General features: G+C 35.1%; 1 protein-coding gene across 2 annotated transcripts in view; it reads right to left on the bottom strand.

The window, feature by feature from the left end:
• LOC134791677 (extracellular serine/threonine protein CG31145) overlaps nucleotides 1–13747 on the bottom strand; it is a 155630-nt gene that overhangs the window by 35984 nt on the left and 105899 nt on the right. For both annotated transcript variants that reach the window (XM_063762770.1, XM_063762769.1), the window contains exon 3: nucleotides 6253–6597. In XM_063762770.1, the coding sequence (XP_063618840.1) occupies nucleotides 6253–6461 (209 nt within the window). In that variant the 5' untranslated portion in view covers nucleotides 6462–6597. The remainder of the gene's footprint in view (nucleotides 1–6252; nucleotides 6598–13747) is intronic.

A 13747-nucleotide genomic window follows, 5' to 3' on the forward strand; every position in this document is an offset into this window, starting at 1 on the left:
GGCAGTAACATTTTCATAAGTTTTTCTTTTCCTTTTGCAGTTATGTCTATGGTGACTAAACCAAATTTACAGTACACATCGGTAATGTATAAACTTTGAATCGTTTTATACGATTTTATACTAACATGGTCATTTTCATTATAAGTACCTACTATACCTTACTATATTTATTTTAATACCCGGTTTTGATAGTATTTAGGTAGTTTTTTTCTGTTCATAAACAGTATTTACTGAAGTGGAGATTCGCATTAGTTGTTAGATAAAATACCTTTGTGTTTCGAGACATGACTAGAAAAAAACAATTGTGGGTTAGTCATAGTAAGCAACATATAATTTTAAAACATGACACTGTTATCTGCTACAAAACGACTTTATCTAATTACCCGTCTTATGCCAAAATAGAGATTCTTCATGTTTCCTGCGGAATCTGAGCGTAATGTAAACAAAAAATTACATTAGATGAATCTTTTATTAGTAAAAGTTAAACACTTAAAATTATAGTGGCATGGCTCATATAGTTTATCACTTTTATCAGTATAAACTAATCAAATAATGAGTAAAGCTGCATTTAGGAATATTTACATCATTCTAAGGTTTGTGAGTAATGTGAGTAAACAGTTATCAAGATTCTTTAATATCTAGTTCATATTTACATCGTGTAATCAAACATGCTGTTTCAGATTATTCTTATATTTTGCATGACTTTCACATGTTTATTCTTTTGAGAATAAAATGAGATACCAGCGCACATAACGTCAAACTGAAAAACCTATTGTTTAAAGGACGACTCACGTTAGACCAGGCCGTGTCCGGGCCGGAGTTCCGGCGCTTACTTTTCTATGACATGACAGGCGATCAGGTGATGCTTTCCAATTCCATAGAAGCTCCGGGTCGGACACGACCCGGTCTAACGTGAGTCATCCTTAACTCCACTTCGCTTACTTACGTAAGCAATCACGCGTAAACGTATGCAATCCAAATGAAGAATGAACTTAAAAACACTTCTCATTATAAAACTGTCATCGGCAGCTTTTGTCATGGAACAATGCATTAATTAATTTGTCATTTCGGCTGCGCAAATATTATGTTAAACAAACGAAATATGAGTCCGCCACTCAATGGCGTTTTTACGAACAATGTACGCGCAATCAAAACTGCGCGACAATGGGGTAGGAAACAAAACCTAAGATAATGCTTCAATAATCATTGTTAGCCATGAATGGTGGACAATTACTAGCATTCACTACGTAATGATTTTTTTGTTCCTGAAATGATTTTAAAGTCTTATTATTAAATATTTCAACCGTAATACACTATCTTTATATCGCATTGCGTTTTTGTGCAAAGCTTACTTTTTCACGCTCCGGGGCGATAAGGCTGATATTCTACAAATTAGTCTTAAGTGTAACATGAAGTTTACATGGAAATAAAATTGTTCCTATATAGATACCATACATAGATTACATCCATAACTCAGGAACAAATATTCGTGATGATGATATAAATGCCCTTACCAGGATTGGAACCCGGGATCTCCTGCGTTGTAAGCAGGGTCACTAAGCGACTAGACTAGAAGGCCGCCAATATACTTATTTCATATAAACTTACGTCAACGATAATTAAACGCCAAATGCCAAAGAAATATGATAAGCAAGTTAACCCCTTTAAGTCATAATTCACAACAAAAAGGTTCTATATTATCCAAAAACAGCGATGTAAAATGTGTTCTCTCACGCATTTATTCTCTCAACGTGTATTATTTGCATTGTCAGTTCCCGCATTGCATATTGACATTGCATTTTTTTAGAAACAGTCATGCAATTTTCTATGCACGACAGAAGCATGCGATTTTGAAATACGAGTAGGTAAATAGTATTAGGTTTCTGCAGTGTGAAATAGGTACTTATACTTATAGTGATTTATTTGTCAACCAATAGAGATATTATTTAGTGTTAATTTTTCAATAAATCTATACCTACAGGGTATTGACTTTTTGAGTGTAGGCAAAATGTTAGATCTACTTAAGTGAACAATCTTAAGACAAATTTGGTTTGAATAAAAAATAAGTTCTTCCAAACCATAATGTCGATGCATGTTCGTATTTTCTAATTACCTACCAATGCAAAACCATTTAATATGTAGACGGAGACATCTACAACCACTGAAATACTCGATCTATGGGTATCAAATTTAAGCAAGGATAAATTATTTAGAAATAAAAATATGCCTTTTAATTAGAAGTGTGAAAAGTGCAAGCACCCTCAAAGTCTAAGATAAGAAATATTTTTAATATTATTAAGTTAGGTGTTTTTACAAAATGTGTTTTGAGTTTTTAGGAAATTTGACAATTATGGACGAAACTTTCATAAAATGATGATAATTGACGAAAAGATAATATCCGAAGGTTGCGGGTTTAAACCCCAGTTCTTACCAATAAGATTTTCGGAACGTATTTGTACGAATACGAACCCCTCTGGGTTGGAAGGTCAGGTGGCAATCGCTATTGTAGACTAGTATTTCGTAAAAATTGAAGAGGGATTAAGTCTCCTAGCGGACCCTAGGCTCCCATGAGCCGTAGCAATAACCGGGATAACACTAGGAATATAATGATGATGATTGTTAACCAAATTACAAACAAGTGATCCGTGAACCAATGTTCGAAACAGAGAATAAAATAATACGTTCGACAAAAACTATGCAATCTATGTTTCTAACTATAACTAGGAATAGATAGATATTGGATATTGGGTGTTTGGCGTTTGCTTGAAATTGCAGGGTCGTGCTCTCATTCCGAATTAAATTGAATTAGTTTTTAGTTTTTGCGCGAATTCCTGGGCACTCTGTGCAGAAATTCCACCGATTTTCAAAAACAGAGTCTCAAATATTCTTTTAGTGAATCTATAAAACGCGTTATATCGTTGTTTATATATTCATCGGTAGATGGAAAATCTATTTCCAATTTTATGTACAGCGAGCTACAAAATTGCAATTATGGAGAAATTCATCCATAATAATGTTACCATGCAATTTTTGGGTGCCGTAGTCGTCGTTAACTCAAAACTAGGTGAAATAATGTACATAATTATATAACACTTTAAACTCTCGCCTTTTGTACACATATTTAATTACCATTATGTCTTTCCGTGACCACAGCTGGTGCAACTCAGCTGAAACGTCGGAATTAAAGGTAAAAACAATGAAATTATATCGCGGTAGACCCGTTTGTGTAATTAAATAAATGTAATTATAGTTTGTCAAAGGACTGTCTCATTTCAATCATAGACAGAGAGAATCATACTATCTTTGTCTTACACTAGTACCTACTAGCACCCAAAAGAAAAGGATGAGTATAGTTTTCCTGGTTCTTACTGACTGACAAATTGGTTTGACCAACTACTTATAGATAGGTATAAAATGGATAGGATAGATCAGAGTTACACATAAAATATAATTAGACGGACCACATTTGGTAGAATGCTGAAACGGCATCTGAGGATTCTGAGGGCCTACAGCGAAAACCGAAATTCGCAAACTGCGGGGATCTTTCTCTTTCACTCCAATGAAAGCGTTATTAGAGTGACAGTGAAATAATCCTGCAATTTGCGAACTTCGATTTTCGTGGTTATAGCCCTTCCATGAAGTGTCAGTCTCCATACAATTATTTTTTAAGTATTTTTAGATTAAAGTACCGTTATTTTTAGTAAACACTCGCTACTTTACTTTTGATAAGGACATGTATTGATTGTTCCTATCACTGATAAAATATTTTATCAGCGCCGAATTTTTATCTCTGGGTAAATAATAAGATAAATCCAATATCTACCAAACAATTAGAATGAACCATGTACTTACCATTAAAAATCATTTATTTACATACAATATATATACACTGGGACTACTGAACGAAATTAACCATGTATCTATCTAAAATGTTAGATTTTATAAATCATAAATAAATAAATAAATCACAAATTATTTATTTTTCGTGATAAACTAGTTTAACATACAAAAGTAACATAAATGAATTTTTCACCACACCAGCTCGGAAAGGCTTACTTTGCCCTTCAAAAACTGATAGCAAAGTTGCATTTTATTAACATGTGAGGCAAAGTAATCAAATGCAAATTTTGAGTTGTTTTCTTATGTTTACTGGTAGAATTAACTTTTAAGTGATGATTTTGGATGATAAATATTTAAAAACATTTATTTGGATTTGATTTGGTTTGATTTTGTTTGATATGTTACATTAAATATTTGCTTCGGGTTGGTGTGGTGAAAAATGTTGTGTTTCACTCGGAGGCAAATTTTGTTTAACCCTCGTGCTTTGAAACCCTCGCAACGCTCAAGATTCCATTTTCGAACCACTCGCTATGCTCGTGGTTCAACTTTGGGATCTTTCGCTTGCTCGGGTATCAATATTAGCACGAGCGGCTAAACAACAACTTTGCCCCCTTGTAAAACAAATAACTATTAATGAATTTTACTGAAGAATTCCTGATGGCACCTATTGTATTTTTCTTTAAGTTCGAGCTTTGTTCCTGAAAATCGTGACATCGTGCCTTTTAGTAGTAGTATTAATAATCATTTTATTGTATACAACACAGGTTTAAATAAAAGTTACAGAAATAGAGGTACAAGGCACAAGGTACAAGGTAATAGGGGTACAAGGTAGAGGGCTTTTATCCTGGGATTCTAGCACAACGATGATACAGTAACTCAGTATTCTATCTATATATCATAATAATATTAAAATTTCGTGTGTCCATATTGTTATTTACCTCCATAAACTACATTCTGTCAACTAAGAAATTAAATATGGCACTTGTATGAATTTGTCACCTACTCATAAGAATCTGTAATCTGAGAAAGTACGAGTATTATTCCCCTCAGGTCTGTTTACGTGTTGTGAATCACGTCAGTGTCAGAAATTTACAACTTATAAAGTATGTGACCTACTTTACTTGCTGATAAGTTCAACGTACACTAGACTCGGACCAAGCTAACTGCATGGCATTTGCAGTGACAGTGTGCCGGGATAACGCGAGGAAGAAGGAGAGAAACAATAGCTAAATTAAGTATTAGGCACGATCATTTAATCGTGAATAATCGACATGCCGTTTCATAGAAACTGATACATTTTTATTATTTTCAACGCATCTGCTCGGAAAAGCTGTCTTAATCCTTGAAATCAGTGTAAAGTTGAATTTTATCTTCCAGTTACAGTGCAAAGTAATTTGATGCAGATGTTAAGTTGTTTCTGCACTTTAGCTGGCAGGATGGACTTTAGAGGGATGATTTTGGTATAAGTATTCATATTTTGGAAACTTTCTTTTATTCAGATCTCAATATTATTAGCACAAGAGGTTAACAGCTACGTTGCTCTATTGGTAGGTTTTAAACTATCTATCTCTTAAACAAATAATTAATTGCTCCTCTATGTTCTGTTCTGTTCATACTTTCTGCAAATATCTACATATTTAGAAATATCTACATATATGTCCCTTAATAAAATTGTACTCGAAAGTATGTTCTTACTTTTTTCTAATGATAAAATCGATCACATTATTGTAGTACAATAAGATTTAACTCGTTCCGAGAGGACGTTATCGGGCGAGACGCGCTGTCAAATTGGTAAACAAGTGATAACGACTCGTTACGATAACGGTTTCTGGAGGTACATGGACAAACACTCAACTGTTCAAGGAGCTATATCTAATTAATTTATATTCTCATTTACGATTAACTGCCTACCGCGTGTGAACTGTATTTTGGGGGAAGTGGCGGACCAGTTAAAATTTTCTTATGGATAACTTAAGTAAAATTGTATGAATGTGGTTATTGGCATGTTCTAAATACGAATAAATAAAAGTAAGTGATAAAAAAAGATAACTTTATAATTATGTATTTGCAAGACATATTTACTTAGTTCGGATATGATCAATCATATTTAATTAATCCGCACTTAATCAAATGTCATTAATACATACTTAACAATGCTGATAAGTTGCATGGGTTTTATATAGTATCTAGTTGGTACCTAAACCGAAAGGTCATCGTATGAATTTTATGATAAATATAAAACAAAATATTAGTGTGAAACACTTTGATATAGAGGCGAACCAAAATATGTACCTACCTAATCCTTTATTTTTGCCTGTAATGAGTTAAACTACATATAAAACTTACCGATTAAGCGTTAAATAGGCACTAAATAATCACATCACCATCACTTTAAAAATCACAGCACCTCACCTTTTTTGCAAAAACCGTTTCCGAAATTCAATATAGGCCGACTTCCCCTTGTCGGTGTCATCGCCGATCTTGACGCGGCCATGCAGCGGTACCCTCTGCCCGGAGATGCCATAGTCCATCTGAATGTCGACGATCAGCATGAGGGTGAAGAGGACGAGGAAGGCGCTGATGGCGAGCGCGAGGCGCTCCTTGAGCTTCATGTTGAGCATGATGCGCGCGGTCGGCCGGCGCGGCGGGGTCGGACTGCGCACACGGCGCGCTCGCGCATGGTCGGGCGGAGGCGACCGCTTGCAGTCGCGCGCGCCGACGCGACGCCGCCAGCGGCCGCGCGCCCACCAGGTTACACTGAAAGAGAAACGGCCGGTCAGCTTCGACAATAGGGCGGCGGATTTCATGGGCGCCAGAAAAGAAGGGCGGGATGACCAAGGGGCGTATTCATAAACGTGCGATATTATCTCAATCTTATTCTATTCTCATTCTTTATTTATACCATTACAGTGCTCTTACGTCTCTTGTTTAGTTAAGTACGAATATAAATATTACTTAACTAACATCAAAGTGTTACTGTAAAGTATCTAGTCTAATATCATAGTTTCTGCTTATAGCGGTGGAATAAGCAACGCGAGTGGCCTGCGGAAAAATATTAAATATCACGTGAAACTTATGACATCATGCGAGACTTCAGGCAGGTTGTACAGCCTTAAAGGCGCTATCGATTAATCACATATACTGTTGTTTTTTTTGTTTGATAATACATAATTACTCATATTTCTGCCATTAGATACCTATTCATGTTAGACGTAGGACGCAGAATTAGGGAGAGGACCTCTGATGCTCGCGCGGGTTCGTACCTGGTGCAAAGGCTGGCCATCGCTATCCAACGTGCAATGGGCGCCTTTGCACCCGGTACAACTCGCGGATGTCTTTTAGATTAAAATATTTTAATATTTAGATATATTTAAGTTATTTTTGTGATTTTTTTATATACCATTAATCTTTTGTTAATAATAATTATATCGTTATTCATGTTTGTCTACGTTTAATACTTATTCTAAATTCATAAGTTATTTACGTAGTTAATCAAAAACTGCCTACGTTCGACAATATAGTATCGAAAACCTATTCAGCTCGCAACATCCTGCATAAAATCTTAACGACGCTTGTAAAATGTGCTCGCGTTACAATTTTCTGTAACAAAACAATATGCCATTGCACAACTGCAGCGGTGTCATATGGTACGAATGTAAAATGGAATACCTACGAGAAATACGACGCTTGGTCAAAGTTCAATACATTCTGCACCGGCTGAGCTCAATACGCTGTGCTCTATCGTTAACGAAATCCTTTAGGAAAGCGAAAACAAGAATATTATTTTTCACCTAAGTTTTAAAAACGTATAGGTATAGATAACGTGGACACACATAGAACATATTTTTGTATTAGTTATATTTTCTTTAGACCTAGGGTTGGGTGTTTGCCGTGAACTCTATTAATACTTACTCCATCCAAAACTATGATCACGGAGCATTTATTGGATCGCTTCGGTTTGAATCAGGATGTCCTTTGATTGAATGTAGGTGTAGGTACCTATTAATCCATTTTATGAAGTTTGGAAATACGTAGGTACAAACTCAAATCAAAAAAATAAAGAACTTGTTCCTGTGATTTCAGAGTGAGTACTTGAGTAGTAAAGTAGGTAAAGTGCAGTAGGTACACTAAGTAGTCTTATAATTTAATAGTAAAAAATGAGAAGAAAAACTTCGTCTTGTACCTATATTAATAATTTAATTTACTGACACATGTACCTATGCGTAATGCACACATAAACATTTTTAACCTCCTAAGTACCTACCTATATAGTATATCTGTAGTGGAAATGCAGACAGTCCAGTTTAGATCCCATAAAATAAGTTGTCGCCGAAATGCAGTTCATCGGTATCGGCCATTATTTACAGCCCTAACCCTAACCATTTATACGTCATGTTATAGAGTACCGTACGATGATAACCTTTTAAATATTTTCCTATACACGTGTTTCCTAGTTACATTTTAATCAAGATGTTTTTCCGTATACAATGTAATAACGGGGTTGATTACCCGAAGCGATCAACTGACAATCGACTACGTATAATTGTTGTGATCGTGGTAATTACGACATTTCACGGTCATACAGGGGACGTTATTAGCTAACCAATAGTAATTAGTTTGAAACCAATACCTTGATTAGTTGTAATTACTTGGCTGACTGGCAATACACGATTTTAATATATTGCCCTATGCACTGCAACCCCTATAATTATCTTTTCATTAGGCCGAACCATTGCAATTAAATATTATTTAACACTAATTAATGTATTACTAATATATTAAATAATTATAGATCAGACGAATTGCTTTGCAGACATTCACTATTATTAGTGTTAATAATTCAGCGAGACTTTTTTTTCATTCCATTTTGAAAGTATAACTAATTACCTATTAGGGACTTACATCAGTTTGATCATGATATGAGCAACAACGAAAGCACAAACAGATACACACACAGACATAAAATCCATACATATATTCCCTATATCCGCGTCGCTGGTTAAAAACACAATCCCGTAACAATAATACAATGTTGAACAAGTGCCTGTAACAATAACATGACAATTGAAAAGTTGACGAACAATATAAATAAATGAACGCTGGCCCAATTAGGAAAGACGTGAAAAGGCTTATTCGAACCTTTGTTAATTGACTCTGTGGCTTTCCATTGCGGTATTAAAAGTGGCACTATTATGAATCAGTGGGAGATAAAAATAATGCATTAATTAATGGAAAATATAAAAAGAATATTCCGAAATCAGTAATTAAATTAGTGGTTGGAATCTTCAGAGTACAAATGCGATTCTACAGGTCAATAATTTTTTTAGATGATCGACCGTTATGAAAATTCAAAAGCTTTCATCATCATTTCGCGAATTCATAGTGAATGAAAACATCATGAAATTCAAAATTGTCGTTATAAACATTAGGTGTCAAAAACATGAAGTGAATTAATACCGCTCGTCGTGTTTGTGTGACATCTACTCACGCTGTTGCACTTGAATTTGGGAAGTCACGGTCAGTGAGCAAAACTCATATCTATTGTTAGCTAAACTTTCAGCTACCGCAGCCGTGTCAACCGTATTTCAGTCCGTGGCACATATCTCGGTTGTATGGTTTTTTTTCATAAATTAAATATTTTTTTGATTATTGCTTTAAAATAAAGGGTAAAAAGTAAGAAATAACATCTTATTAAAATAAAATCTTATTAATAAATAAGGTCCCATCGGTACCTCAAAGAGATTTCTGCCAGCATGTTTTCGCTGTAGATAGCAATACTGCGCAGTGGGAAGACGCTACCGGATATTTGATCACCAAGTGGTATATGTAGACGAGTCATATTATTAGCTTTTTAGATATAATTGAACGCTAGGATAATCTGAGTGTCGCCACACCAAATTCAAAGTAGGTACTTAGTGCTAAAAGCCACTCGTCCGGCTGGGAATTTCTTGCTTGAGTCTGTGCGGAAAGAGAAAAGTCGTGGAATGTATTCGGCCCCATACATTCCAAGACTTTTCTCTTTCCGCACAGACTCTTCTTTCAAATTAGTCGGTTGATGAAGTAGTATTCTACTCATTTTCTTTTTCTAAGCACTATATTTTTCCAAACAGCAGTGAAACACGTTCAGGCTTATTTGATAGGAAAGTGGCTTGAGAAGCGCTTTGCACAACGGAGTGATTACCGCCAGCCAGCATTACCTCTCATTACGCGCCGTGTGCGCACCACCCGTATATTAATACTGTCCCCATTGAATGCAGTCATTTCGACATGCATGCCGATGAACTGGCGATTGTTATGTTGGGGCATTATGGTGAAGGTACTTTACCGTTACTATCTCTGAGAGCCCATGTAGGCGAATCTCAGCTTATCAAGCAAACAGCAGAGTAGCTGGTCTCGTCAAACTATTGAGAAGAGTAGCCGACCGCAGTAGAAATCACTACATACCTAAATACCTTTAGGAATCTTAAAGAGCCGCAAATCTTCTTTTACGTAGTTTAAGTAGTAACTCCAAATATTAATCTTTGTACCCCTGTTATAGGTAGAAGGGAACTGCACAAGTGTGCTCCCATAAACTGCACCCGTGATGCAGTATTTCTGCTTCGACCCCAAGTTTGTTTAAACTACTTTCGAACCGTTTGTTAAACGTAACGTAACGTAACTAACTAGTAATTACTTGGTTATACGCGAAAAAAGAAACATAAATTAAAGCTTCGGTAACGAAGGAAACTGTATAAATAAATCATAAAAAATCGAATTATTTTGAATTTGAATCTGGGAGTAAAAGATTAATACTAAATAAATTATATCGATAAAAGTTAGCTTATACATGATAGATTAAGGGTCAGTTGCACCAACCACAGTTGACGGACTGACTAACGTCACTCAACAGTCAACTATGAGACTTCCCATACAATAAAATTTAGCGAACTCTTTAACGGTGACAGACGGTGTGGTGCAACCGACCGTAAATTCACACGTCCTAAGGGCCTATGGTACCTACATCGACAAATGCCAAACGAAAATGTATCAGGATGACAGATGCTACGAAAAGTGACCGTTCGATACATGATTTAAGTTTCGATAGGCTTTTTGTGGCATTACTAGTTAATTTGAGGAACTGTTGTAACCCATCCCATTATACGAGTAGAAAGGGCACGAGCAACGAGAGCAAAAATTAGAGGTAATGCTGGCTATCAAAAATGTATGTTTGATTAATTTATAAAGATGTCATATTGTCTCATATTGCTTAATCTTGGTTTTAAAAATGACCCAGGAGAACGTAACCATGGCAAGATTTACCCATGTATATTTATATTTGTATAGTAAGAAGTTTTATATTATTTTGTCTGTATTTGTTTACCAGTGCAGCGGTTTGACCTGACCGCGGAACTGTCGAATTGAGGTCAGTCCTACGTCTAACTAGATTGTCCCTGTGTTCGTCGAGAAAGGAAATCATATTTGTGAAACTGGTGCTGATACTAACTATACCAACTTGGCGAACTGCAAAACTTTACTAGTAAATTCCTGTAGATACTATTGCTGACGTTCTAACTGTATAACTTATAAAATAAAATTGCTTTGATTAAGTTCCTACCTAGCGTGTTGTGTAGGTACATTTGTTTTATTAATAAAGAAAGTTGACAAGCAGCATATTAATAGGTCGAATACATAGAAAGCATTTAACTCAGTATCTAATACATAGGTATGTGATGACATAAATGCCCTTACCGAGATTTGAACCCGGCACCTCCTGATTTGCTGGCAGAGTTCTTCAGACTTGGCTAGGGGCCGTTAAATCAAATCAAGAAAAATATTTTACATTGTTTAAATTCAAGTGAACGTTCTTTCAAATATTGATATTCAAGTATAAATACTCGGTGACGAGGATACTGTGAAGCACTATGCGTGTGATCATATGTGAGCTAACATAGAGCACGAATATGTATAATGTGTATGTACATGTGCTCATTGGAAATCCCTTATTAATATAAAGAGGTCGGATATTATGTCTCATATCGAGCCTCTTAAGATACCTGAATTCCCAAGTACTAATTCTAAACCGCAATTCTATAAAATATGCATTCTCACGTGTACACGTGTACATTTATTAAAGAAAAGAAAAAACACATAAAGGTTTCCGGGCTGTCTTTGTGAGTAGGTATTTCTTTTGATTGAGTGGTCAAAAGGCTTTTATTCGACAGCAAAAGCTCTCAATATAGAGAATCTACATCAAAAATACCTTGTACGATCTTGCACCTTAATTCATTGTAATAAGGCGGAAATTGTATACATATATCCGAATGTATTATATATTATACATATTGGATCCGAAACTACGCCGCGTCAGCTGAATAATAGATGTAAAACTTTGCTTTGGAGCTAATGAGAACAATTATCGGTGGACCCGAACAATTAACCTGTAAATGTAGGTAAAATTGTACTTGAGAGTTGAAAACTATAATAATATGATTGTTAAAAGCATGTTAAATGTGTATTTCTTAATAGTAGTAGATACCTAATTAGATAATTAATGTTGAAAGCTTGTGAATCAAATTTACTTTTTACTACATGTTACACTCGTTATGTTTGTTTTGCTAATATAGGTTTTTACATATAGTTTTAGAAATTTTCAGCTACACCATTTACTTTCGGTCAGTTCTAATTTATACAAGTACTGTTAAGGAAATATGTACCTTAAATACTTTTTGATAGAACGAGCAATATTTGTGCATTGATGCATCAAATACATATTAATCTTTGTACCCCTGTATACATACATATATGCACTGAATACATTTTTACCAAGTGGTTAAATGAGTTTAGCATAAAAATTTCGCTTCGCGCTTCTATATTTTGTTTTATTTAGTACAAACCTACATAGGTAAGTAGGTACTACAATGGGTAAAGGCTCTCCAAATGGTTTTAGTAAGCGAAAGCAGCACGCAATATCTCCAGTAGGTAGTTAGGGGTCGGTAAACAATAGCTGAAAAGCACCTATTTGGCTGATATCGTCCAGTAGATGAGCGTCATTACATGTAATATTTACAGCCCGAATGATACCTACGTGTGTTAAATTCCATATAGAAAACGTACATTTAAGGTGCAGCGGGACAATTCCGACTGCGGGGTTATTTCAACTAATCGAAATATCTTCCATGTTTACATTATTAACTAGAGTGCCATATATGTCCAGATAGCGAAAAAGATGTGTTGTGTGTGTTGTGTGTGACTCTGAGGGGGTATTAACCTCATATTTGTATCTGTACCGTAAAAAATACAGTTCATGGCAAAACGTCTCGTTCAAAAAGATGACACAGAGACACTGGTTAGTTCTTACCAGTCCTTATAAGCTACTACGAATACATTAAATTTACGCTCAAGACGTTTTTTAAAGACTTTAAAAATATATATTTGACGCTTTTAGGGCCAGTTTCCATATTGTTTCTTGATTACTAGCGACATTATTTAATATAAATTGATGTTATTTTTCTCAACAGACCAATGGTCATCAGTCATCAAAATATCGCTCTGCGTGATTTTATTAAAAATTCTCGAATTTACTTACCTCCTTGGAATTTTATATTCCTGTTGACATAGTTGATGACAACATGTATAAAACAAATATACATAATTAAATTTTCTGAATATAATTATAGGTATGAAATTTAGAATCAGAAAATAAATAGTTACTTACAAGGAGGATAAAACAGATTTATTGCGTTGACTCTAGAATATTTTTCATACATACTTAAAAGTGTAATTATAAGTTATAAGCATGTTTTTTTTTTACTTTACGTAACCCGGCTGGTTTAATGTCGTTGCATGCTAGACCAGATACAATGCATGTGCATCACATGTTTCAGACAATGGTACGGAAAAATCTTCCATGGGAAGTGGGACGGTTTTT

Source organism: Cydia splendana, chromosome 6 (genome assembly GCF_910591565.1).
Source record: "Cydia splendana chromosome 6, ilCydSple1.2, whole genome shotgun sequence".
In the NCBI taxonomy this organism is placed as follows: Eukaryota; Metazoa; Arthropoda; class Insecta; order Lepidoptera; family Tortricidae; genus Cydia; species Cydia splendana.